At 40.7% G+C, this 23,471-nt stretch overlaps 1 protein-coding gene and 1 long non-coding RNA gene across 2 annotated transcripts; both read right to left on the bottom strand.

Moving 5' to 3' along the window:
- Positions 1–11,757: 11,757 nt before the first annotated feature.
- On the bottom strand, positions 11,758–13,163 carry LOC309491001. Its single transcript, XR_014202906.1, has 2 exons — positions 12,778–13,163; positions 11,758–12,445 (listed from the first exon to the last, which is right to left on the bottom strand). It is a non-coding gene; the product is annotated as an uncharacterized lncRNA (long non-coding RNA).
- A 7,422-nt stretch (positions 13,164–20,585) lies between these two features.
- LOC309491283 (uncharacterized protein) lies at positions 20,586–22,296 on the bottom strand. The gene is made up of 4 exons (XM_082160800.1): positions 21,812–22,296; positions 21,403–21,507; positions 21,268–21,321; positions 20,586–20,989 (listed from the first exon to the last, which is right to left on the bottom strand). Exons 1-4 carry the CDS (start codon positions 21,945–21,947, stop codon positions 20,883–20,885), a joined length of 402 nt encoding a protein of 133 aa, XP_082016926.1. The 5' UTR covers positions 21,948–22,296; the 3' UTR covers positions 20,586–20,882.
- Positions 22,297–23,471: the final 1,175 nt, after the last annotated feature.

The following is a 23,471-nucleotide window of genomic DNA, read 5'->3' as shown; positions in this document are numbered from 1 at the left end:
TTTCGGTGCCTCGGATTGTTAAAAGAGTCTATTCTGAGTTACTATGTAGTATGTTAGTATAAAGTACGCTAGCATCATGCTAATGCCTAGTATTATTAGTTTTATATTGATATTGTGCTTATGTGTGTGCTCACCTGAAACGGTATAGTTATTATTTGAGTGTAATTATGGTTGAGTAGTAGAGAACTATGTTTTTGGTGGATAGTATTGAGAACTAGCAGTATGTTAATTCAGTTCAATTCAATAAGAAGATAATGTGTGTTACCTGGTATTTTATTTGGTTATTTGATATGTATAAGCAGTTAAAGCTACTTAAAGGGGAAGGTATAATAATTATAATTTATTACCTTTACTAATTGAATCATGTCAGCACTGTTGTTTAATTATATGCTAATATTTTCTTTTCTTTTATTGTTTATTGTAGAACCACACACACATACTGTACATTCATGACGACAGATAATCCTCTGCTGACTAACAATAAACCCATTGAAGAGATTCAAAGCATCCAATTGCATTCTTATCGATGCACCACAGTGGTCACTTATCCCTAACTAGTTACAATACAGTCCTATCAAGTCATCATTACAGTATACTATAGACACTTTTACAGTCTATACTAAATCATAGACAGTAAAAGTGTTAAAATAACACTTGCCTGATGGGTTATGCATGCTACTGCTAGATCGGACGTTGATGTCACTTCTGTGAGTTGAGAAAAGTCAGTAAAAGTCCTGGCTGAAAGCGAAGCATATAAGGATGTAGTGTGATGACGATCCGAGATCCTGCGAGATCCATGTGTTTGGCATCTTGTCCTATCTTATAAGTCACGCTACAGTAGTCCGAAGGAAAAAGTGCTTTATTTGTATTATTAGAGACCCCCACAGGTGTATGATTTTACTGCTTTTATGGGAGCTCATCCTCTCCCTATGGGAGCTCAGCTCCCACTGGCTCCCACATAATTCGAACCATGACCCCTTTAAATCTCAGGCTTCTCCATTAATAAGAGCTGAATCTACATTCAAATACAGATTTTCTGTGTTAACATCACAATCTACTTCACATATGTTAGCTAATGTACACAGAAGACTGAAGTGTTGGACTTACGTTGGTCTTCAGGAATGAGTTTTCTCTTTAACTCCTGCACTGTGGTGTTCCTGAATTCCTCTTCTGAATTCGCCACAGAAACTGTTCTTCTCTCCAGTCCGTGTCTCATATCTGTAAAGTAGATCTGGAAACTCATGTTGAATGTGCTCGAACTTTAATTCCCTCAGGATCTAGTAGTAACTGCACTGATGCACACAGTGATGATAGTTTAGCAACGACCGTCGCCAAGAACGTAAAGATCTCTTAGCAACCGTAACCAGGCGCGCGCACGCGGCATTCGGTCATTTATTGAGATAAAAAAAAAAACAATCTATCGCCAGAAAAGGAGTTTTTACTATTGCATGATGTAAATAAGTCTAAAAACCTAGATTTACCGTGTAATACTTGGCTTTTAATCTTGATTATGGAGGAAGACGAAATGCTTAAATTAATTTCGTGTAAGAAAACGTGACCTACCAATTCTGGTTGATGTTCTGGGGATTCCCGATGAGATTGAGATATTGACCGGTACAGTGATATGATGCAAAGGTTTGTTCAGCGACAAGTCCCAGTCCAGTGCATGACCAAAACTCCGTGCTGGACTATATAATCTGCACATCATCACAGAATAACTCAGTGGATGAAAACATATTGAACCCTGTAGCATTGAGAACTTATGCTGACTGCATCCTCCTAATGGGAGCCCCTCTGGATAACTGAGTTAATGATGCGACCCATTGCCAGACCAGGAGTAACACAGAGGATCCTGTATATTCACCAACGCATCCACAGTCTACAATACCAGGCAGTGACCATTCCTGATGGTTTGCCCATCTACGGCCCTATAAGTCTAAATAATTTACCATCTATGGAAACATTGTCATTCCCTTTAAAATGTATAGAAATAAATATAAAATACATATTTTTTTTATTTAAAAAAATTAATTTTAACAGAGGGAAAGAAGCGTGTGTAACAGGTAGTGCTATGTAGTGCACCGTAGCTACTCCTCCTCTGTGTGTATAATCTGTATATCAGAATACACACTACGGACCAGAACTCTAGATTCGCTACAGAGGGCAAAATGAGTTAAAACACATTAACACAAAAAAACAGACAGACCAGGAAAATGACTTGTACTAAATTGTTTCCTTTTACTTTGCAGCAAAATTGAAGATTATTGTAGAATAAAATGAAATAACAATCACCAATACAATTGTATAAACAATGAAATTGTCTTTCTCTTTCCCTTTAAGAAATGTATGGTTTGAGCTCCTTGGTAGTTACTTGATCTAATTATATATATATATTTACTTTGGTATTTAAATCGTGTTTTTTTTCAATTTGATATAGACTTAGATTAAATTTTACTGTTTGTGTAATTTTTCGTGTTCTAAATTATTATCGTTTTTGTTTTTGGAGCTTTGTTTCTTATTAGTTGGGTTGAATTATAACCTTTACCCAAAACAAAGGAAATACAATTCAAACAACAGATTACTTCAAGAAAAAAAATAACAACTTAACTGAAAATAATACAATACTTGACAGTAATTCAGTAGATAAACAGTTCTCAGTCGATGGAACAATTGTGCGTTTGTGTGCAAAACTGTCTGTAGTGCAGCAATTGTCTCTTTACAATACTCAGTGTTGAGGTAATTGCTGAGAAATACCACTTAGGATGAATTCCACTTGTGACGTCAGATAAGGCACTGATCACTCAACGAATCACAGGATTTCTTGTCTCTTTTTAGGACTCTTCAGCTGGGTGGCTCGCCATCTCAGGATCACAGCTTATCTCGGAATCTCAAAAAAACCTGACCTGTTTATACAAACAGCGCCATAAACATCGTAGACAATTAGTATGACTTTTAAACTCAATATATATTTCATATATTAACTAAACTAAGTGGAAAATACTATTTGAGCACTTTTGTTACTCAAAGCATAACAAATCATTCTCATAAATGATATTACTCTGCTTATTTAACATTTGTAAGGTCTTCAGCAATACAATACATTCAGTTACATCACATTACCAGTGGTGGACAGTAACGAAGTAAATGTAATTCGTTACTGTACTTAAGTAGCTTTTTTGCGTATCTGTACTTTACTGAAGTATTTAAATTTGGGAAGACTTTTATTTTAACTCCACTACATTTCAAAGTCAAATATCTTACTTTTTACTCTACTACATTTTCAAAATCAGTCGTTCCTTTTTATTTATGAGTGGATAAAAACTTAACTGGTCAAACGAGCCACCTATCACAGTAGCCTACAACGTGCGCGCTTTGTTTTGAACTTGCCTTGGTGGTATCTACTAAGCGCGAACCAGAGCCGTTAAATATGAGAGTTGCGACCATAGACAGTATATAAGAGGTTGCGACACACACGGCTTGTTCGACTTGAACCGGCGCTGCACAGACCGATCAGTTTATGACATCAAAGTATAGAGCGAAATCGCGAGAGCGATTGAAAAGCATACAGAGCCGTCTACTCTCTAATCGCTCTTGCGGTATTTTAATGTCATTCACCGATTGGTCTGTGCAGTGTGCCGTTTCAAGTCGAACAAGCCAACTGTGATCTCGCCGCCGCGCGGTCACGTGATTCGTGTAGCTCTCAATAGTTCCAAACAATTTGTGTTGCCGATAATTTTAAGCGGGGCAGAGAGCAGCAGCTATTATTGCAGCAATTATCGGTAAATACTGACGCATAATGAACATTGCTTATTACCTTGACACTAAAATTACTTGCATATAATAGCATTTTTTTTTTTCTGAGGAGTAGCAGAAACACTGCATTAATACGTTTTGGTGTTTAATTTTGTAGGGAAATTGGCTGCTCCCATAATGTAGCGTGTATATATATATATATTCAATGGCATTGTGCAGGTTTATGTGAATGTATCATAACATTAGGATGTTTATAATTATGACCAAAGACGCTTGTGAAAAATATGTACAGTAAATACTGTAAATGTATTATACCTTATGGGATCAGTCCCCTTCCGTCCAAAATTAAACACACAAAAAATGTATTCAATTCAAATATATATATCATTTTATTAATAGATTGATGTGCCAAGAGTGACAGAGTCTTCACGTAGACTGAGTTAAGCAAGAGTCTTGTGACAAAAATTATAATAGGACATTATAGCAATAAAACAATCATAGTACTTGGATACTTAAGTACATTTGAAGGCAAATACTTTTGTACTTTTACTCAAGTGAATGTTTAAAGGCAGCACTTCTACTTTTACTTGAGTAATATTTCACCTTGAGTATCTTTACTTTAACTCAAGTACATGGTATGTGTACTTCGTCCACCACTGCACATTACACATACCATCTGAACACTAAATGCATATAAACCCATATAAAACACTTCAGAACGTGAATTAACTCATTAACACTTCATTTCAGATAATTTGATATTATATTATCATGAAACTCACCAAATCCGGGGGATTTCAATACACAATTAATCAGTCACATCGGATTCTACAGGGCTCGCAATCAGCTATCATCCACTCCAAAATCAATCAATCATCACACTAAAATGGCCCAAATAAGATTAATATAAGGGTTACAACAACATACAACTTATTATTTATGCATATTAAGCAAGGATGATCGTTATATTTGCCTTTTGATCCAGTTTGAATTCACTCGCGATCTGTGAAACTCGTGCTCTCTCTGCAATTATGCGTCTCATTACAGTGACGTCATACACAGCGCCCGTCTTATGACAAACGTCACGCTTTAATTATTATAGTTAAATTAATTATTTTAATGTTCAAGATACAGCAGAACGACTTTGGCAACACATTTTGTTACTTGTTTAAACATTTTGAGTGAGAATATAATTATTATAAATTATATTTATTTTTCTGATCAGCTCAATTTTGACCTGGGTTACACCCTCCCCCCTTAAGTCTATGCAAGTCCCTTTGCATGGCTGTAACCTAAGGTATTAGGGTTTAGAGTGTCTAATTGATCTAGGTTGTTCTGCAAGTGACTCGACAAAGGCAGTGTTCAAACCCTGAAGCAAGGATTGAATTATGGATATCATTGGGTTTCCCAACTCTGGGTAAGTCAATCTTTTTGACTTATGCTTCACTCTTTTAGACTTTCTTAGATGACATTCATCCTCACTTTCATCTTGATCTGTTTCTTCCTCAGGTTCATCAGATTCAGCTGACTCCAGCCTGCTTTTCTTCAACGGAACATCAGGTACGGTTTCCTCAATTTGCACTGAAGGCGTTTCATTGTCTTTTCCCTTTTTCTTTCCACCAGGTACATCCACTGTCTGCTCTTCTACTTGAGGTGAGTTGTTTCTTTCTTTCAGGGTTTCCCTTACCGGTTCTGCATGACCAGATGAAGATTCCGCTTCAGGTAAGTACTGTGTATCAGTTGAGTTTTCAGTACCAAGTAAGTATTCTGCTTCAGGCGAAATCATCTCTGAATCATCATTTGGGACTGATGGTATGTCAGATGAGATTTTGTTTGCTGGATTAGAGTTAAGAAGAACCTCTACAGGCTTCCTTATGACACGGTATTCCCGGATGAACCTTTCTGAGGTAATAGCTGGCACTTCAGAGATCTGGTGTACATAGTCATCCTCATCCGAACTTTGATAGTTCTCAGGACATTCCTCAGCTTCCTCATCTCTGCTTTGTCTGGTTGCCCGTTTTTTCAGAGGTTTTGCCACATCAACTTCATCCTCAGCAAGTGAAGACAAAAACCCACAAGGTAGTAATAAATCTCTATGCAGTGTTCGTAAGGGACCTTCTTGTCTCTCAGGTTTCACTGTGTAGACAGGTAGTTCGCCAGCACGTCCCACTACAACGTGTACCACAGGATTCCACCTGTCGGCCAGTTTATGTTTCCCACGTATCCTAACGTTTCTGACCAGCACACGGTCACCTTCCTCAAGAGACGACTCTGTCACTCTGCGGTCGAAACGGACTTTGTTCCTTTCTGCAGTTTTGGCTGCATTCTTCTGAGCTAGCTTGTAGCTTTCCTGAAGGTGAGTTTTCAAAGTCTGCACATACTGTGAATGAAACTTGGGACTTTCACGATTCACTGAGGTGTTATAAACCAAGTCTACTGGCAATCTTGGTTGTCGCCCGAACATAAGTTCGTACGGCGTGAATCCTGTAGTCTCGTGCTTTGTACAATTGTAGGCATGTACAAGTGGTTTCACAAAGTCTCTCCATCTGGTTTTCTCTTGAGTTTTCAAGGTACCGAGCATTCCTAGCAGCGTGCGGTTGAAACGCTCGACCGGGTTCCCTCTAGGATGGTACGGTGTAGTTCTAACCTTTTTGATGCCAGCGATTTCACAGAGTTCTTTTATTGTCCTGGACTCAAAATCAGGTCCTTGGTCACTGTGGAGCTTTTCAGGCACACCATAATGAACAATAAAATTCTCCCACAGACTCTTAGCGACTGTTCTGGCTTTTTGGTTTGGAGTGGGAACTGCGACCGCATACTTGGTGAAGAAGTCTGTTATCACCAAGATATCTTTGGTGTTGCTACGGTCGGGTTCCAATGACAAAAAGTCCATGCACACCAACTCTAGTGGCCGGGTGACTTGGATGTTCACTAGAGGTGCTGCTCTCTCTGGCAAAGTCTTTCTACACACACAGCGGCTGCAGGTTTTGACTTTGTTTTCAACATCAGTAGCCATCCTAGGCCAATAGAATCGGGACCGGATGAGATCAAGAGTCCGTTCTATTCCCATGTGACCCATGTCGTCATGCAGACTCTCCATGGTCATGGCTCTTAAGTCAGGTGGAAGGACAAGTTGGTAAGTTGTGCAGTCTCCAACAGTTCTTTTGCGATAGAGAACACCATCCCTTATCTCAAGTTTTCTCCATTCTCTTAACAGGAAAGGAAGTTCTGGAAGCTCACGTCTCAATGTAGGTAATATAGCGTCTCCTGATTCTAATTGAAGAATCACTTCTCGCAAAGCTGGGTCATTTCTCTGTTTTTCTTTTAACTCCTGTTCTGACATACAGGGAACAACTGAAGATCCTTCCATCTGCTCATAATCTTCTGGAATTGCTTCCGGGCACATAGAGAGTGACTCAACAAGAGTGATGCAACTGTTGTCACCAGCTTGACATAACAAATGTTTGTCACAGATGGCTTGTATTACGTCAGTGGGAACAAGGCTGGAATTGGCTGCTTCAGGTGAGTGATACAAGGTAAACTGACGTATTCGATCTTGTTCTTTCTGAGATGTTAAATCATTCACCAGATCACCATGAGGCCGTCTTGAGAGTGCATCTGCGTCAAGATTGCTCTTCCCAGGACGATACTGGAGGGTAAAGGAGAAAGTGGACAAGGCAGACAACCACCTATAGCTAGTTGCATCCAACTTCGCTGAAGTTAAAACATAAGTGAGGGGGTTGCTGTCTGTGATCACCTTGAAACTACTCCCATACAGATAGTCGCAAAACTTCTCGGTAACTGCCCATTTCAGAGCTAGGAATTCCAGCTTGTGGGCAGGATACCGGGCCTCGCTCTTTGACAATCCTCGACTGGCATATGCAATTACTCGTAGCACGCCCTCTTGCTCTTGATAGAGCGCTGCACCTAGTCCGGTAGTGCTCGCATCTGTATGTAGCACATACGGCAACCCAGGGTCGGCAAATCCTAACACTGGTGCTTCGGTGAGTTTTGCAATGAGTGTTTCGAATGCTTGCTGACAGTCAGTTTTCCATCGCCCTCCAAAAGGTACTTTGGGATCAAGGTAGGTTTTCTCCTTACCTTTCCACTTGCAACTCTTCTGAAGAGGAGGATATCCTATGGTTAGTTCATTCAATGGTTTCACTATCTTCGCATAGTCCTTAATAAATCGTCGGTAATAACCGGAGAAACCCAGAAAGGAACGCAACTCTTTCAGGTTCCTTGGACTTGGCCAGGTTTTAATGGCTTCTATCTTTTGGGGATCCGTCTCCACACCATTTTCTGAGACGATGTGACCGAGATATTTCACTGACGTCTGGAAAAACTTGCATTTCTCCAATGAAAGCTTTAAACCATAGTCTTTCAAGCGTCCCAAAACATGAAGAAGACGTCTCTCATGCTCTTCTAAAGTATCTGAGAAGACAATTAAATCGTCCAAGAACACCAAGACTTCTGAAAGGTTGATGTCACCCATGCACTTCTCCATCAGCCTTTGGAATGTGCTGGGAGCGTTAGTGATGCCCTGAGGCATCCTATTAAACTCCCAAAAGCCCAATGGGCATACGAAGGCAGTCTTGGGTTTGTCTTTCTCTTCTACTTCGATCTGGTAATACCCAGATTTGAGATCGAGCACTGAGAACCACTTTGAACCTCGAAGTGCTGAAAAGGTTTCCTCCAAGTTGGGTAAGGCATATGCATCCTTGATGGTTTGAATGTTCAACTTGCGGTAATCAATGCAAAGTCTTATATCGCCATTCTTCTTCCTTACTACCACGATAGGAGAAGAGAAAGGGGATTCTGACTCACGAATGATACCTGCTTCAAGCAATTCTTCTAGGTGTCGACGGACAGCTTCAAGATCGTTAGGATGAATTGGTCTTGCTTTATGCTTGAAAGGAGTTTCGTTGTGTAACTTGATATTGTGCTTCACTTTATCTGTTTGGCCAACATCCATGTCATGTGACGCAAAGACTTCGGGCATGGTGCGCAGTTTCTGAGTGATTCTCTTTCTCCACTCCTCTGGCAGACAGGAATCACCGAAGTCAAAGCAGAGTTCTTTGTCAGACTTTTCAGGGACACTTGACACTGAACAATCAGATTGAACGTTGTGTGACATTACTTTTTGCAAAGCATGTATGTCTGCAATCACGCTCTTGCCAGGGATGATAATGTCATGTTCTGTTTCGTTCTTTAACACCACTGGAACCTTGCGTGATGGATGCTGAGGTAAGTTTAGCAAGCAGCTGGCAACTAGCAGTCCTCCAGGAAAGGGTGAACATGAAGGAGGCTCCATCACAGCCCATTTTTCTGCTACTTGTCCTCTAACACTCACCACTCCTTCCAGAACGATATTGTGACCTGCAGGAACAACAGTAGGAGTAACATCAGGGAGCCTAACAATTCCTATGCTACTGTTTACTTTCTGCTGGCGTCTGTGTTCAATGGTCTGAATCACGGCTCTGTAGCCAAATGGAACAGCTTGACAAACTGAATCGTTGGTTTCAAGGTGCTTGTCATATGCAAGATCCAAAGTGTTCGTCCCTATTAACACCTTTGGCTGGGTAGTGCCACCAGTTTCTGGAATCACCAAAGCAAGAGTTGATACTTCAACGTCAGACCCAAGGAAGTCTCTGGGGAATGTGATTTTCACTTCAACATAACCGAGGTAAGGTACTGCTTGACCATTTGCTGCTTCTATTTCCAGCAGGTTATCCAAAGAAGTGATGCTTAATCCAGACAGATTTTGCTCATAAAAAGACTGGGAAATGGTTGTCACTTGAGACCCTGTGTCGAGTAGACAAGGACAAGGGTTTCCCTCAATGTTCACTTGAGCAGTGCACTTTGTGCCGATTAATCCTTTGGGCAGGCCAACTGGACGCCATTTTCCATGAGAGTTCAGATTGCTTATATTCGCTGACTTCTTGAGACTAGTTTGACGAGTGACAGCCCTCGTACGTCTCTCTACAAGGACTGGACGGCGTTTAAAGTTCCTGAGGCACTCGGACTATATTGACTATCCCATAGGGCTTGGCGCTCTTTCAATTGCTTCCTCTTATTGGTCACTAGGGTCGGGTTTGGATCATTTTCGCAGATTGAAGCAACATGCCCATCCTCACCACATTGAAAACAATAGCCTGGCCTGGGCCGGTGATGCGGCTTGTGGTCAGCTGTAGGAGAGTTCTCTCTGGGAATGTGTATGCTTGTCTGCTTCACTTTGCCTGGATTGTTCTTTGGATCTGGGTTCTTTTGGACTCTGAGCTTTGTCATCTGACTCTGGAGCTCTGTGACTTGTTGCTTTAGCTCAAGAACAGCATCGGTAGATGGCAACACACTTCTTCCAGTCGGTTTACTCTTTTGCTTGGCAAGTTGACTCTGGAGCTTGGCAACTTGTCTTTTCAATTCAGCGACCTCAGTTCCTTCTGACATTTCGTTTTGACCTAGGTCAGGAGGATTAGCAGTGACAATATGGGAGTTGGCTCTTTGCCTCTGTGCGCCTAGGTGCTGTCTCATGCGGCTTTCTTTGGAAAAGTGTTTGTTCTCCTCACTGCGCAACTGTAAGAGTAGCTCAGGGAATGGGGGTGGTCGGTTCCTTTTATGCTCAAGCTGAAGGTTTGCTATTAGTGTGTCGTCCCAACAACCCCGACAGAACTGTTTCAGAAGTTGTCGGTCAGCTTCATCAGCAGGAATACCGCCTCTTTTCATCACTTTGAGAAGGTTAGTGTGCAACCGTTGCAAGTACAAGGAAGGCTTTTCACCTGCGTTTTGCAGCGTATTCAGAAACTTTGCGAAAAGGTCATCCCCATCCTCTACGGTATCGAAAGCGGAGTCCAAGATATCGAGATAAGCAACAGGTAAGGCTTTTGGACCTAACTGCTTGACAATTTCAGATGCTGGCGGCAGTAGGCTGTCTACGATCCTCCTAGACCGATGCAAGTCAGACAGTGAAGGGTCTTGAAGAATTAACTCTACACTGTTCCGCCAGGTGTCATAATCAACTTCGCCAGTAGGACGAGGAACTTTGCCTGAGAACACTCTTAGCCTGAACGATGCACTACTAGAGGATGAAACTCCATCACTTTTCACAATGTGCTCAACGACCATTCTTTGGACTTCAGGTGGGTTCACATCCTTTGCCTCAAGTGTGGGTGAAAAGCTTTCTGTACCCACTCTGTGAACTTTATCAGAGATTCGTCTTCCTTCTGAATTTTCAGTTCGCTTGGGTGGAAAAGGAATGTCAGATGAAGAATCAGTCGTTTGTGACGACTCAAGATCGTTTGCATAAGTCAGATTGTCAGCAACGGAGGCAGCACTTGAGTGAAGCTGCTCTTTCAAGAGATCGTCAAAAGATCTGCCACTGAGCTTTGCTATTCTCTTCAGTTCAGCAAAGTAATGGTTTGTTGCATTCTCAGTTACTGCTGACATATAGACACTTGACAGAAGCCTTATGAGATAAGCGACGTTGTGCGGGCTCTTGAAAGTGTAAGGCAACAAGGGTTTAAGAGCCACTAATGCAGAACAACTGCTGTACTCTACTATGACTTCCCTATGATAAGGCGATTTGGGATCGTCTATGGAAAGGTGTCTATGGACATGACCATACTTGTTTAGAAAATCAGTCAGATCTTCATCAAGTTCTGTATTTGTGAGTCCACTAATTATCACTGAGTTTTCAATTATGATGTTTTCAAGCTCGACTACTTCCATATTGACACTATTTGCACTACTTCAAATTTTAAAGTTATTTTCCTGGTCTCTTGTGTCTTTAAAGGTTTTTTTTTTTTTTTTTTAATACTACAATGCCCTCCTGGCTGGCTCGCCACTTACTGTAACAGGTAGTGCTATGTAGTGCACCGTAGCTACTCCTCCTCTGTGTGTATAATCTGTATATCAGAATACACACTACGGACCAGAACTCTAGATTCGCTACAGAGGGCAAAATGAGTTAAAACACATTAACACAAAAAAACAGACAGACCAGGAAAATGACTTGTACTAAATTGTTTCCTTTTACTTTGCAGCAAAATTGAAGATTATTGTAGAATAAAATGAAATAACAATCACCAATACAATTGTATAAACAATGAAATTGTCTTTCTCTTTCCCTTTAAGAAATGTATGGTTTGAGCTCCTTGGTAGTTACTTGATCTAATTATATATATATATTTACTTTGGTATTTAAATCGTGTTTTTTTTCAATTTGATATAGACTTAGATTAAATTTTACTGTTTGTGTAATTTTTCGTGTTCTAAATTATTATCGTTTTTGTTTTTGGAGCTTTGTTTCTTATTAGTTGGGTTGAATTATAACCTTTACCCAAAACAAAGGAAATACAATTCAAACAACAGATTACTTCAAGAAAAAAATAACAACTTAACTGAAAATAATACAATACTTGACAGGAATTCAGTAGATAAACAGTTCTCAGTCGATGGAACAATTGTGCGTTTGTGTGCAAAACTGTCTGTAGTGCAGCAATTGTCTCTTTACAATACTCAGTGTTGAGGTAATTGCTGAGAAATACCACTTAGGATGAATTCCACTTGTGACGTCAGATAAGGCACTGATCACTCAACGAATCACAGGATTTCTTGTCTCTTTTTAGGACTCTTCAGCTGGGTGGCTCGCCATCTCAGGATCACAGCTTATCTCGGAATCTCAAAAAAACCTGACCTGTTTATACAAACAGCGCCATAAACATCGTAGACAATTAGTATGACTTTTAAACTCAATATATATTTCATATATTAACTAAACTAAGTGGAAAATACTATTTGAGCACTTTTGTTACTCAAAGCATAACAAATCATTCTCATAAATGATATTACTCTGCTTATTTAACATTTGTAAGGTCTTCAGCAATACAATACATTCAGTTACATCACATTACACATACCATCTGAACACTAAATGCATATAAACCCATATAAAACACTTCAGAACGTGAATTAACTCATTAACACTTCATTTCAGATAATTTGATATTATATTATCATGAAACTCACCAAATCCGGGGGATTTCAATACACAATTAATCAGTCACATCGGATTCTACAGGGCTCGCAATCAGCTATCATCCACTCCAAAATCAATCAATCATCACACTAAAATGGCCCAAATAAGATTAATATAAGGGTTACAACAACATACAACTTATTATTTATGCATATTAAGCAAGGATGATCGTTATATTTGCCTTTTGATCCAGTTTGAATTCACTCGCGATCTGTGAAACTCGTGCTCTCTCTGCAATTATGCGTCTCATTACAGTGACGTCATACACAGCGCCCGTCTTATGACAAACGTCACGCTTTAATTATTATAGTTAAATTAATTATTTTAATGTTCAAGATACAGCAGAACGACTTTGGCAACACATTTTGTTACTTGTTTAAACATTTTGAGTGAGAATATAATTATTATAAATTATATTTATTTTTCTGATCAGCTCAATTTTGACCTGGGTTACACGTGACTCTGGAATGCTGGCAGAATCTGGACTGTGTGTGTGTGGACCCAGTGTGTGTGTACGGGGACCCAGTGTGTGTGTACGGGGACCCAGTGTGTGTGTACGGGGACCCAGTGTGTGTGTGTGGGGACCCAGTGTGTGTGTGTGGGGACCCAGTGTGTGTGTACGGGGACCCAGTGTGTGTGTACGGGGACCCAGTGTGTGTGTACGGGGACCCAGTGTGTGTGTGGGGACCCAGTGTGTGTGTGGGGGGACCCAGTGTGTGTGCACGGGGACCCTGTGTGTGTGTGTACGGGGACCCAGTGTGTGTGTGTGTACGGGGACCCAGTGTGTGTGTACGGGGACCCAGTGTGTGTACGGGGACCCAGGGGACCCAGTGTGTGTGTACGGGGACCCAGTGTGTGTACGGGGACCCAGTGTGTGTGTACGGGGACCCAGGGGACCCAGTGTGTGTGTACGGGGACCCAGTGTGTGTGTACGGGGACCCAGTGTGTGTGTGTGTGTGCGGGGACCCAGTGTGTGTGTGTGTGTGTACGGGGACCCAGTGTGTGTACGGGGACCCAGTGTGTGTGGGGGGACCCAGTGTGTGTACGGGGACCCAGGGGACCCAGTGTGTGTGTACGGGGACCCAGTGTGTGTGTACGGGTACACCCAGTGTGTGTGTGGGGACCCAGTGTGTGTGTGTGGGGACCCAGTGTGTGTGTACGGGGACCCAGTGTGTGTGTGGGGACCCAGTGTGTGTGTGGGGGGACCCAGTGTGTGTGCACGGGGACCCTGTGTGTGTGTGTACGGGGACCCAGTGTGTGTGTGTGTACGGGGACCCAGTGTGTGTGTACGGGGACCCAGTGTGTGTACGGGGACCCAGTGTGTGTGTACGGGGACCCAGTGTGTGTGTACGGGGACCCAGGGGACCCAGTGTGTGTGTACGGGGACCCAGTGTGTGTACAGGGACCCAGTGTGTGTGTACGGGGACCCAGGGGACCCAGTGTGTGTGTACGGGGACCCAGTGTGTGTACGGGGACCCAGTGTGTGTGTACGGGGACCCAGTGTGTGTGTGTGTGTGTACGGGGACCCAGTGTGTGTGTGTGTGTACGGGGACCCAGTGTGTGTGTGTGTGTGTGTACGGGGACCCAGTGTGTGTGTGTGTGCACGGGGACCCAGTGTGTCTGTGTGTGCACGGGGACCCAGTGTGTGTGTGTGTGCACGGGGACCCAGTGTGTGTGTGTGTGTACGGGGACCCAGTGTGTGTGTGTGTGTGTGCACGGGGACCCAGTGTGTGTGTGTGTGTACGGGGACCCAGTGTGTGTGTGTGTGCACGGGGACCCAGTGTGTCTGTGTGTGCACGGGGACCCAGTGTGTGTGTGTGTGTACGGGGACCCAGTGTGTGTGTGTGTGTGTGCACGGGGACCCAGTGTGTGTGTGTGTGCACGGGGACCCAGTGTGTGTGTGTGTGTGTGCACGGGGACCCAGTGTGTGTGTGTGTGTACGGGGACCCAGTGTGTGTGTGTGTGTGTGCACGGGGACCCAGTGTGTGTGTGTGTGCACGGGGACCCAGTGTGTCTGTGTGTGTGTACAGGGACCCAGTGTGTGTGTGTGTGCACGGGGACCCAGTGTGTGTGTGTGTGTGTACAGGGACCCAGTGTGTGTGTGTGTGCACGGGGACCCAGTGTGTCTGTGTGTGTGTACGGGGACCCAGTGTGTCTGTGTGTGTGTACGGGGACCCAGTGTGTCTGTGTGTGTGTACGGGGACCCAGTGTGTCTGTGTGTGTGTACGGGGACCCAGTGTGTCTGTGTGTGCACGGGGACCCAGTGTGTTGTCTTTGTTTGTGTCTTTAACCTAACTTTGTAAGTGACCTCTGAATATCAGGCCTACTTTCTGCCCTTGATATGTGTATTGTGCTTTAATGTTGATGTTTATTTTGTTCTATTTCTCAACCCAGTCTCAGCGGTTCTCAAACTTGTACCCATGAGGCTTTAATATCCTTCTGCGTACCCACACTCTTCAGTCGCACCTTTCTCAGTAAGGGACAATATTTGCCCCCTTAAATCGATTTTTCCAGTGCATTTTTACCTTTACAAATACCTTTATAAAATAAATAATGCTTTAAATAATTCAATAGAGAGATATGCAATGATGGTAAAAACAAAGTGATTCTTTAAAATATTAAATGAAAACCGCCAGTAGGCCTAGGTGGGGAGTCAGAGTCATTCACTCAGTAATGAAGCAAGTGGCTGTATTTATGAATTACTCATTGAATCATTGACTCTAATGATTCGTTCACAAACACTGCTGTGCTGCAGTTCTGCTGTGGCTTTCGATTATTTTGTTGTAAAAAATACTGACAACTGTTGAAAATGAACATCACTTAATATTAATATTTTGTTTACAGACTGTTAATCTACTTTACCCAATATGAAAAATATTTGAATAGCAAAGTAGGCTAATACATTTAACATTGATTTTGAGAAGGATGCTTACATTGTTCGCTTCACATCATCTCGTATCTCAATGCTACCTGAGGTGTTGTTGCTAACAGCAGACATATCTTTGTACAAACGGAAAAAATCGTTAAAATTAGCAAAAGTTTAAAACATTTCAACACAGATTATAGTGGTACAATCGATATAAGATTTTTTTTTTGCACGCGTCCCTACAAACAAACGCTGTTTTAACAGCGACCCAAATAAAGCACAAAAAGAGTATGTTTCAGGGGGGATGAGAAACACCATAGTGATATTACATTCTTATTTTTAGATTCTGTTTATTTGTTTGTTAAGCACAGAGAGAAATGTCATCTAATTTCATTGTACCCTGTAAAATGATAATAAAGAATTCTATTCTATTCTATTCTATTCTATTCTATTCTATTCTATTCTATTCTAAAACAAGTGTTTGTCTTGAGTGTAATAAAGTCCAGAATCATAAAGTAATAACTTGCTTCACATGAAACAACTTTTCTTTTCTGTTTACTGTAATGCATAAAAATCTCTGAAACTCTTTATGTCGATATCAGTTTATCAGTTATTAGAGTATTAATAAACCCTCTGGTTAATATCAGCTGACTCTTTATTTTGATGCTCCTCAACAGACTATAACTTTGCAACTACATGTAAACTTATTATATACGAACTATAACTCTATTATTCTACTAATACTGAGAGTTAGTTTCTGTCCTCTATTCATGTTCTCGCTCTAGTTTTTGGGGAAGTTATTTTGAAATTACTCACAGAACCTTTAATTAAACCATTGAAAACACAAGGCAGGGAAACAATTCTCACAAAATAAAAACATTTAAAGGTACCATGGCATGGATTATTTTATTATTTTATAATGTTTCCTGGGGTGCCCTTATAATGTTAGTATGTTTTTTAGATAAAAAATTGTCATAATTTACAAATAAAAGGCATTTTCCTAGCCTGATTTTAGCCTCTGATTTGAACGCTCTGTTTGAAGGGGCGTGTCTGTGTGAGACGTCAGTGTAAACGCCCACTGTTGTGATTGGCTGTGAGACTTCAGTGTAAATGCCCACTGCTGTGATTGGCTGCTGTGAGACTTCAGTGTAAACGCCCACTGCTGTGATTGGCTGTGAGACTTCAGTGTAAACGCCCACTGCTGTAATTGGCTGTGAGACTTCAGTGTAAATGCCCACTGCTGTAATTGGCTGTGAGACTTCAGTGTAAATGCCCACTGCTGTGATTGGCTGTGAGACTTCAGTGTAAATGCCCACTGCTGTGATTGGCTGCTGTGAGACTTCAGTGTAAACGCCCACTGCTGTGATTGGCTATGAGACTTCAGTGTAAACGCCCACTGCTGTGATTGGCTATGAGACTTCAGTGTAAACGCCCACTGCTGTGATTGGCTATGAGACTTCAGTGTAAACGCCCACTGCTGTGATTGGCTGTGAGACTTCAGTGTAAACGCCCACTGCTGTGATTGGCTGTGAGACTTCAGTGTAAACGCCCACTGCTGTAATTGGCTGTGAGACTTCAGTGTAAATGCCCACTGCTGTAATTGGCTGTGAGACTTCAGTGTAAATGCCCACTGCTGTGATTGGCTGTGAGACTTCAGTGTAAATGCCCACTGCTGTGATTGGCTGCTGTGAGACTTCAGTGTAAACGCCCACTGCTGTGATTGGCTATGAGACTTCAGTGTAAACGCCCACTGCTGTGATTGGCTATGAGACTTCAGTGTAAACGCCCACTGCTGTGATTGGCTATGAGACTTCAGTGTAAACGCCCACTGCTGTGATTGGCTGTGAGACTTCAGTGTAAACGCCCACTGCTGTGATTGTGATTGTATGCTGTGAGACTTCCATGCTGGTGGAATGATCTCCCCACCCTCATCCGGAATGCAGAATCCCTGACAACATTCAAAAGACAGCTGAAAACCCATCTCTTCCGTGAGCACTTAACCTCATACATTTTTTTTTTTAAACTTTCCTCTTCCTTTTTCCTTTAAATCCTTGCTTATCGGGCTTATGTTACTCTGAATAATGCCTGAACTTCGTATTTTGAGCACTTCTTGCATTGTTTTTTGCCTCTTCACAATGACTTGCTTAATTTAGTCCTAATCTGTACGTCGCTTTGGACAAAAGTGTCTGCTAAATGACTAAATGTAAAATGTAAATGTGATTGGCTGTGAGACTTCAGTGTAAACGCCCACTGCTGTGATTGGCTGCTGTGAGACTTCAGTGTAAACGCTCACTGCTGTGATTGGCTGCTGTGAGACTTCAGTATAAACGCCCACTGCTGTGATTGGCTGCTGTGAGTCTGCAGTGTAAACGCCCACTGCTGTGATTGGCTGCTGTGAGTCTTCAGTGTAAACGGCCACTGCTGTGATTGGCTGCTGTGAGACTTCAGTGTAAACGGCCACTGCTGTGATTGGCTGCTGTGAGACTTCAGTGTAAACGGCCACTGCTGTGATTGGCTGCTGTGAGACTTCAGTGTAAACGCCCACTGCTGTGATTGGCTGCTGTGAGTCTTCAGTGTAAACGGCCACTGCTGTGATTGGCTGCTGTGAGACTTCAGTATAAACGCCCACTGCTGTGATTGGCTGCTGTGAGACTTCAGTGTAAACGGCCACTGCTGTGATTGGCTGTGAGACTTCAGTGTAAACGGCCACTGCTGTGATTGGCTGCTGTGAGACTTCAGTGTTAACGCCCACTGCTGTGATTGGCTGACATGCTTGCATATGAAATATCTCGCATTACATGTGGAACACTCTCGAAAACTTTTACTATTACAGCTATTATACGTTTTTACTATTAAAGCTATTGAGATTAACGAATCGTGAAAAGTTTAAGTATTTAGATCTATTCCCATCACATAAAAGGTTGCAGTGATGAGCATTGAGCAGATGACAGCCTGTTGATCGCGTGAATGAAGATCTTATCATTGCAACAGTTTCTGCACTCTCACTAATGCTTTCACCAATGCAAACATGAGGTAAGTACAGTAAGAGCTTCGTTGTGCAGCGTAACAGCATCATTGATTTCATAACGAGTTTTGGCAAGTGTCCAGATAAACTCACGCTGTGTGATTGACAGCTTGGGCGATTGGAAAGGGATTGTTCTTTGATCGCTTTCTGTATATTAATCACAGTTTAAGTAAGATTATTTTCATCCTACTAAGAGAAACGACGTGAAGTTGATCGTTTAGTCACTGGCTTGATTGACTGATGCATAAACAGTATTGAACAACTTTGAAAGAAAGATTATCTGTCTGAACTTGAACAATTACACATCAGAAATTCACATAACCCACTGGTTCTTCAGAGGCTCGGATGAAGGAACTAAAAAAATACCTTTGTGTTCATTTGTACATCCAAACACTGAGCAACTGCCATTGCAAGCCATGATGTCTCTGGAGGAAAAAACAATATCGCCGTCGCGCAGCTCATTTTCTCAGGAGTGAGCCAAATTCTCTTTGCAAAATTATAAAAATATAAAAATATATATGATACACACACACAAACACACACCACACACACACACACACACACACACACACACACACACACACACACACACGCGCGATATATATATCTCCTGAATCAGGAGAGAAATATTCACAGATCAAACACTAATCACAAGCCAGAACATTCTAGAGAAATAGGTATTGGATTTTGATGTGAAAAGACTTTGACTGGAAGAAGCATTATAATGAGAACAAAGATGTTACAGTAACACTTTACTTAAAGCCCTCGCGTATAATGCATTATTAAGTATTTTTAATGCATGCAATAATGCCTTGTAATGAACCTTACTGCATTATCTCATGAATAACTGTGACAGTTATTATACATTATAATGCTTATCTATTCATTGAATACACCTTTAGAAAGTATAATGCATTAAAACACAACATAATTTACATTACTTTGTAAATAAATAAATAAACAAACCTAATCAAACACACCAATCCCTCGTTTATGAACCGGTCATGTGACTGTATCCTCTGAGAAATGACTACCAGAGGAAGATGTTGCGTGTGGATCCGATCACTGGAATTCATATTTCAACACCTCATAATGAAATATATCCTGAGCAATTCAAAGTCTTTGTTTTAGGTACTTGCATGGATTGAATATGGGCTGTAACACAAATGCTGGACTGGTTTGGTAGTGTATTAACTTATACAGATGTTATTAATTAAAATTATAATTCAATAAAGTGACAAGCCATCGCATTACCCTTCAAAACAATGTAATCTAACACTGTATTGAATTGTGTTAACTAAACAACTGAGAAGAAAATGTTCTTAAACTATTTTAAATTACATTTACCACTTTATAAATTAAATGATTTAAAGGGACAGTGCATGCGGGATCTGTGAGAAACACATTAAACTGTAGAACGTATATTTTTTTCAAGTGTGAACATGTTTAGGAGTTGGCTGCGATATAAAGAACTGAACAGACTTGTTAATGTTAGGTGTTCTCTCTCTCTTCTGTTTTCTGTTACATAAATACTGTCAACATGTTTTAGAAGTATGCCACAAAGGATTATTCTTGAACCAGCATGCAATGTCAAATGCACCTATAGAATAAAACAAATCAAAATGGTTGTCAACTTTAAAAAGTAAGTGTTCGTGCTGCCTTAACATTTTAGGTTTATTCAACTTGAAATATGAAGTTATACTAAGTGACAACTTGGATATTTGAGTTGATTAAACTTACAATTTTAAGGCAGCACAGACACTTACTTTTTAAAGTTAACAACTATTTTACAGTATACTTTAAAATATATTTTGAGTATACTACTGACAGTGTTATAGCAAATTGGAATGAATTAAATTAATTACACAAAAACCGTTTAGAAGGACAAAGGGAAAATTCTCACAAAATAAAAATATTCAATATTGTTTTAATAACTGTAAAAGAAAGGGCTATGTAGAATTGTTGCATATGAATACATAGAAACATACAGGAAATGCACAGCATGCCAAAACCAAACTCGTTTAAGTTCATAAACTATTATAGATTCATTATTTTTAGGACCATTTTACATTAAGAGGCTGACTTCATAAGAGAATATATGAGAGTGAATGTTAATGGTAGTGAATTTTAAAGATGACACTTTAACTGATGACAGTATGAATATATATCTGTGGATTATGTGAGGCTGTACTGAACTATAATAATCAAAACTTCGACGGGTCAGTCTGTTGCATCGGAATCATAATGTCCATAGATTGAGTCCTGGTCAGTCCTTTATCTTCATCATCGTCATCTTCATAGGTATACGTTTCTGTGAGAGATGATGTGAAAAAACCCAGAAGATTACTGAATTTTTGCCTGTCTTTCGGTGCCCTTAATAATGTGAAGGATCAATAATTAAAGGTATTTTACATTCATCATAATAAAGTTTATATTTATATTGCCACAAAATGAAGCACAAAACTCATAAAAAAAAAACCCGGATGTTTATAAAAGCTGTAAACATGTTTTATAAAAATGTGTGTAATGCAAAACCACTGATAGAGAAAACAAGCATTTGTGGACTTTAGACTCAGAAGAGAAACTGACTTGTATACTCATGGCCATGAGAAGAGTGTGTCTGAAATGTCATTGTATAGGAGTCTGAAATTAAAAGGTCAGTTAGTTTAAGACTATGAATAAATGCTTTTAAAAATGTCAAATACTAGTGTAAATAATGCATACATCCACGGGGTACTGCAGTAATTTCATCCTCATGTTCAATGCCGTAGAAACCCAGTGTGCGATTCTTCTTCAGTGTCTTGAAGCGTATAAGTATAGTGGTTTCAACTGTGGAAGAAACATGAGGAACAGCGAACACACACACACACACACACACACACACACACACACACACACACACACACACACACACACACACACACACACACACACACACACACACACACACACGTATCAAATCACATGTTTTCCTCATTAATATTACGTTATTTATTTGCTAACTTCTCAATCTCAGGCTTCTCCGTTAATAAGAGCTGAATCTACATTCAAATACAGATTTTCTTTGTTAACATCACAATCTGCTTCACATATGTTAGCTAATGTACACAGAAGACTGAAGTGTTGGACTTACGTTGGTCTTCAGGAATGAGTTTTCTCTTTAACTCCTGCACTGTGGTGTTCCTGAATTCCTCTTCTGAATTCGCCACAGAAACTGGTATTCTCTCCAGTCCCTGTCTCCTATCTGTAAAGTAGATCTGGAAACTCATGTTGAATGTGCTCGAACTTGAACTATATTCCCTCTGGATCTAGTAGTAACTGAATTTGGTCACACAGTGATGATAGTTTCACTTCCTTCAGTTTAAATCCAACATCAGTCACCTCCCACTTTAGGGCCTTTGATACAGAAAGAGTTTCTCCATGGGATTCTTAGACTTCCAAAAAGTATTTGACAGTTTGTGATGTGTGTATAGTGTGTGTAGAGCAGTGTGTCACTGAACATGTCAGAACATAATATTAACTGTTTACTGTGTAGTGTAATTTAGATAAGGATAACAAGTGTGTGTGTGTGTGTGTGTGTGAGAGAGAGAGAGAGAGAGAGAGAGAGAGAGAGAGAGAGAGAGAGAGAGAGAGAGGAGAGAGAGAGAGAGAGAGAGAGAGTGAGAGAGAGAGAGAGAGAGAGAGAGAGAGAGAGAGAGAGAGAGAGAGTGTGTGAGAGTGTGAGAGAGAGAGAGAGAGAGAGAGAGAGAGAGAGAGAGAGAGAGAGAGAGAGAGAGAGAGAGAGAGAGAGAAGAGTGTGTGTGTTGTGTTCCAGCTTGGTGAGTTCCCTGCATCTATAGGCTCAAGTCTCTTCATGTACGGAAGAACAAACTGTATTATCCCACATGGGGAAATGTGTCTCGGGCCGTAAGCCGTACTGCAGTCAGCTCACAATTAACACACAATTAACACACAATAATCAACAAACCCAAACAATAATAAAACTAACCATAACAACAGAAAGAACAGCAATATGATTTTTTTTAATAAAAAAAATATTATTTAGAATATATATTTATATTTATTTATTTTTACAACAAAATGTACCATCATTGAACTTACTTAAAGGTATAGCGGAGGATTTTCCCGAATTTTAGAAAAGAACCGCCCTCTCCACTTTTTGAAAAAATGCACATGCGCAACACTCTCCCTGCTCCCGAGAGGGAACGCCTATTAAACGTGCGCACGAGAGAGCATGCACGAGCCTAGTTCTCCTCACGCACACTCTGTTTACAAGTTGCTGTTGGCATGGCTCATACAAGCCTACTTTCCAAAAGAAGATTTGCACTTTTTCCACTTCAGTATGTCTGATCTGATCTGATCTTGTTGTTTTCTCAGATATTGAAAACAGTTGAGATGCGTCATATTTTTGTGGAAACCGTGACACTTTTTTCAGGGATCTTAGATGAATAAAATATAGAATATATATGAACTGAACTCTTTTGTAACATTATAAATGTCTTTATTTTAAGTTTAACGTGTCCTTGCATATGCATAATAAAAGAGTACACAGCAAAATCCACAGAGTTAAATCAACTCTGCTCAGATCACTTATGGTCCCAGTCAGAGAATTAAAATAACTCTGAAGCAGTGTTAAAGTTACTGCGATAATTAAGAGATGAAATATTTGATGATTGAGCATTACTGATGAACACCTGCTGTTAACAAGCAGAATCACTAAAAGAAAAGAGAAACACAAGAACTACAACTGACTTCAGCCACAGCCTTAGATGAAATCAACTGAAGATAAAAGA

The sequence above is a fragment of the Leuciscus leuciscus genome, assembly GCF_965113295.1.
Source record: "Leuciscus leuciscus genome assembly, chromosome: 25".
Lineage (NCBI taxonomy): Eukaryota > Metazoa > Chordata > Actinopteri > Cypriniformes > Leuciscidae > Leuciscus > Leuciscus leuciscus.
This window is presented reverse-complemented; position numbering and strand designations above follow the sequence as displayed.

Coding starts and splice junctions, on each gene's coding strand:
- LOC309491283 (XM_082160800.1), bottom strand. CDS start 21,947: ATGAGTTTCCAGATCTACTTTACAGATAGGAGACAGGGACTGGAGAGA. Junction 21,508..21,811: donor ACTCATTCCTGAAGACCAAC/GTAAGTCCAACA, acceptor TTTCTTCCACAG/TTGAAACCACTATACTTATA. Junction 20,990..21,267: donor TCATGGCCATGAGTATACAA/GTCAGTTTCTCT, acceptor CATCTCTCACAG/AAACGTATACCTATGAAGAT.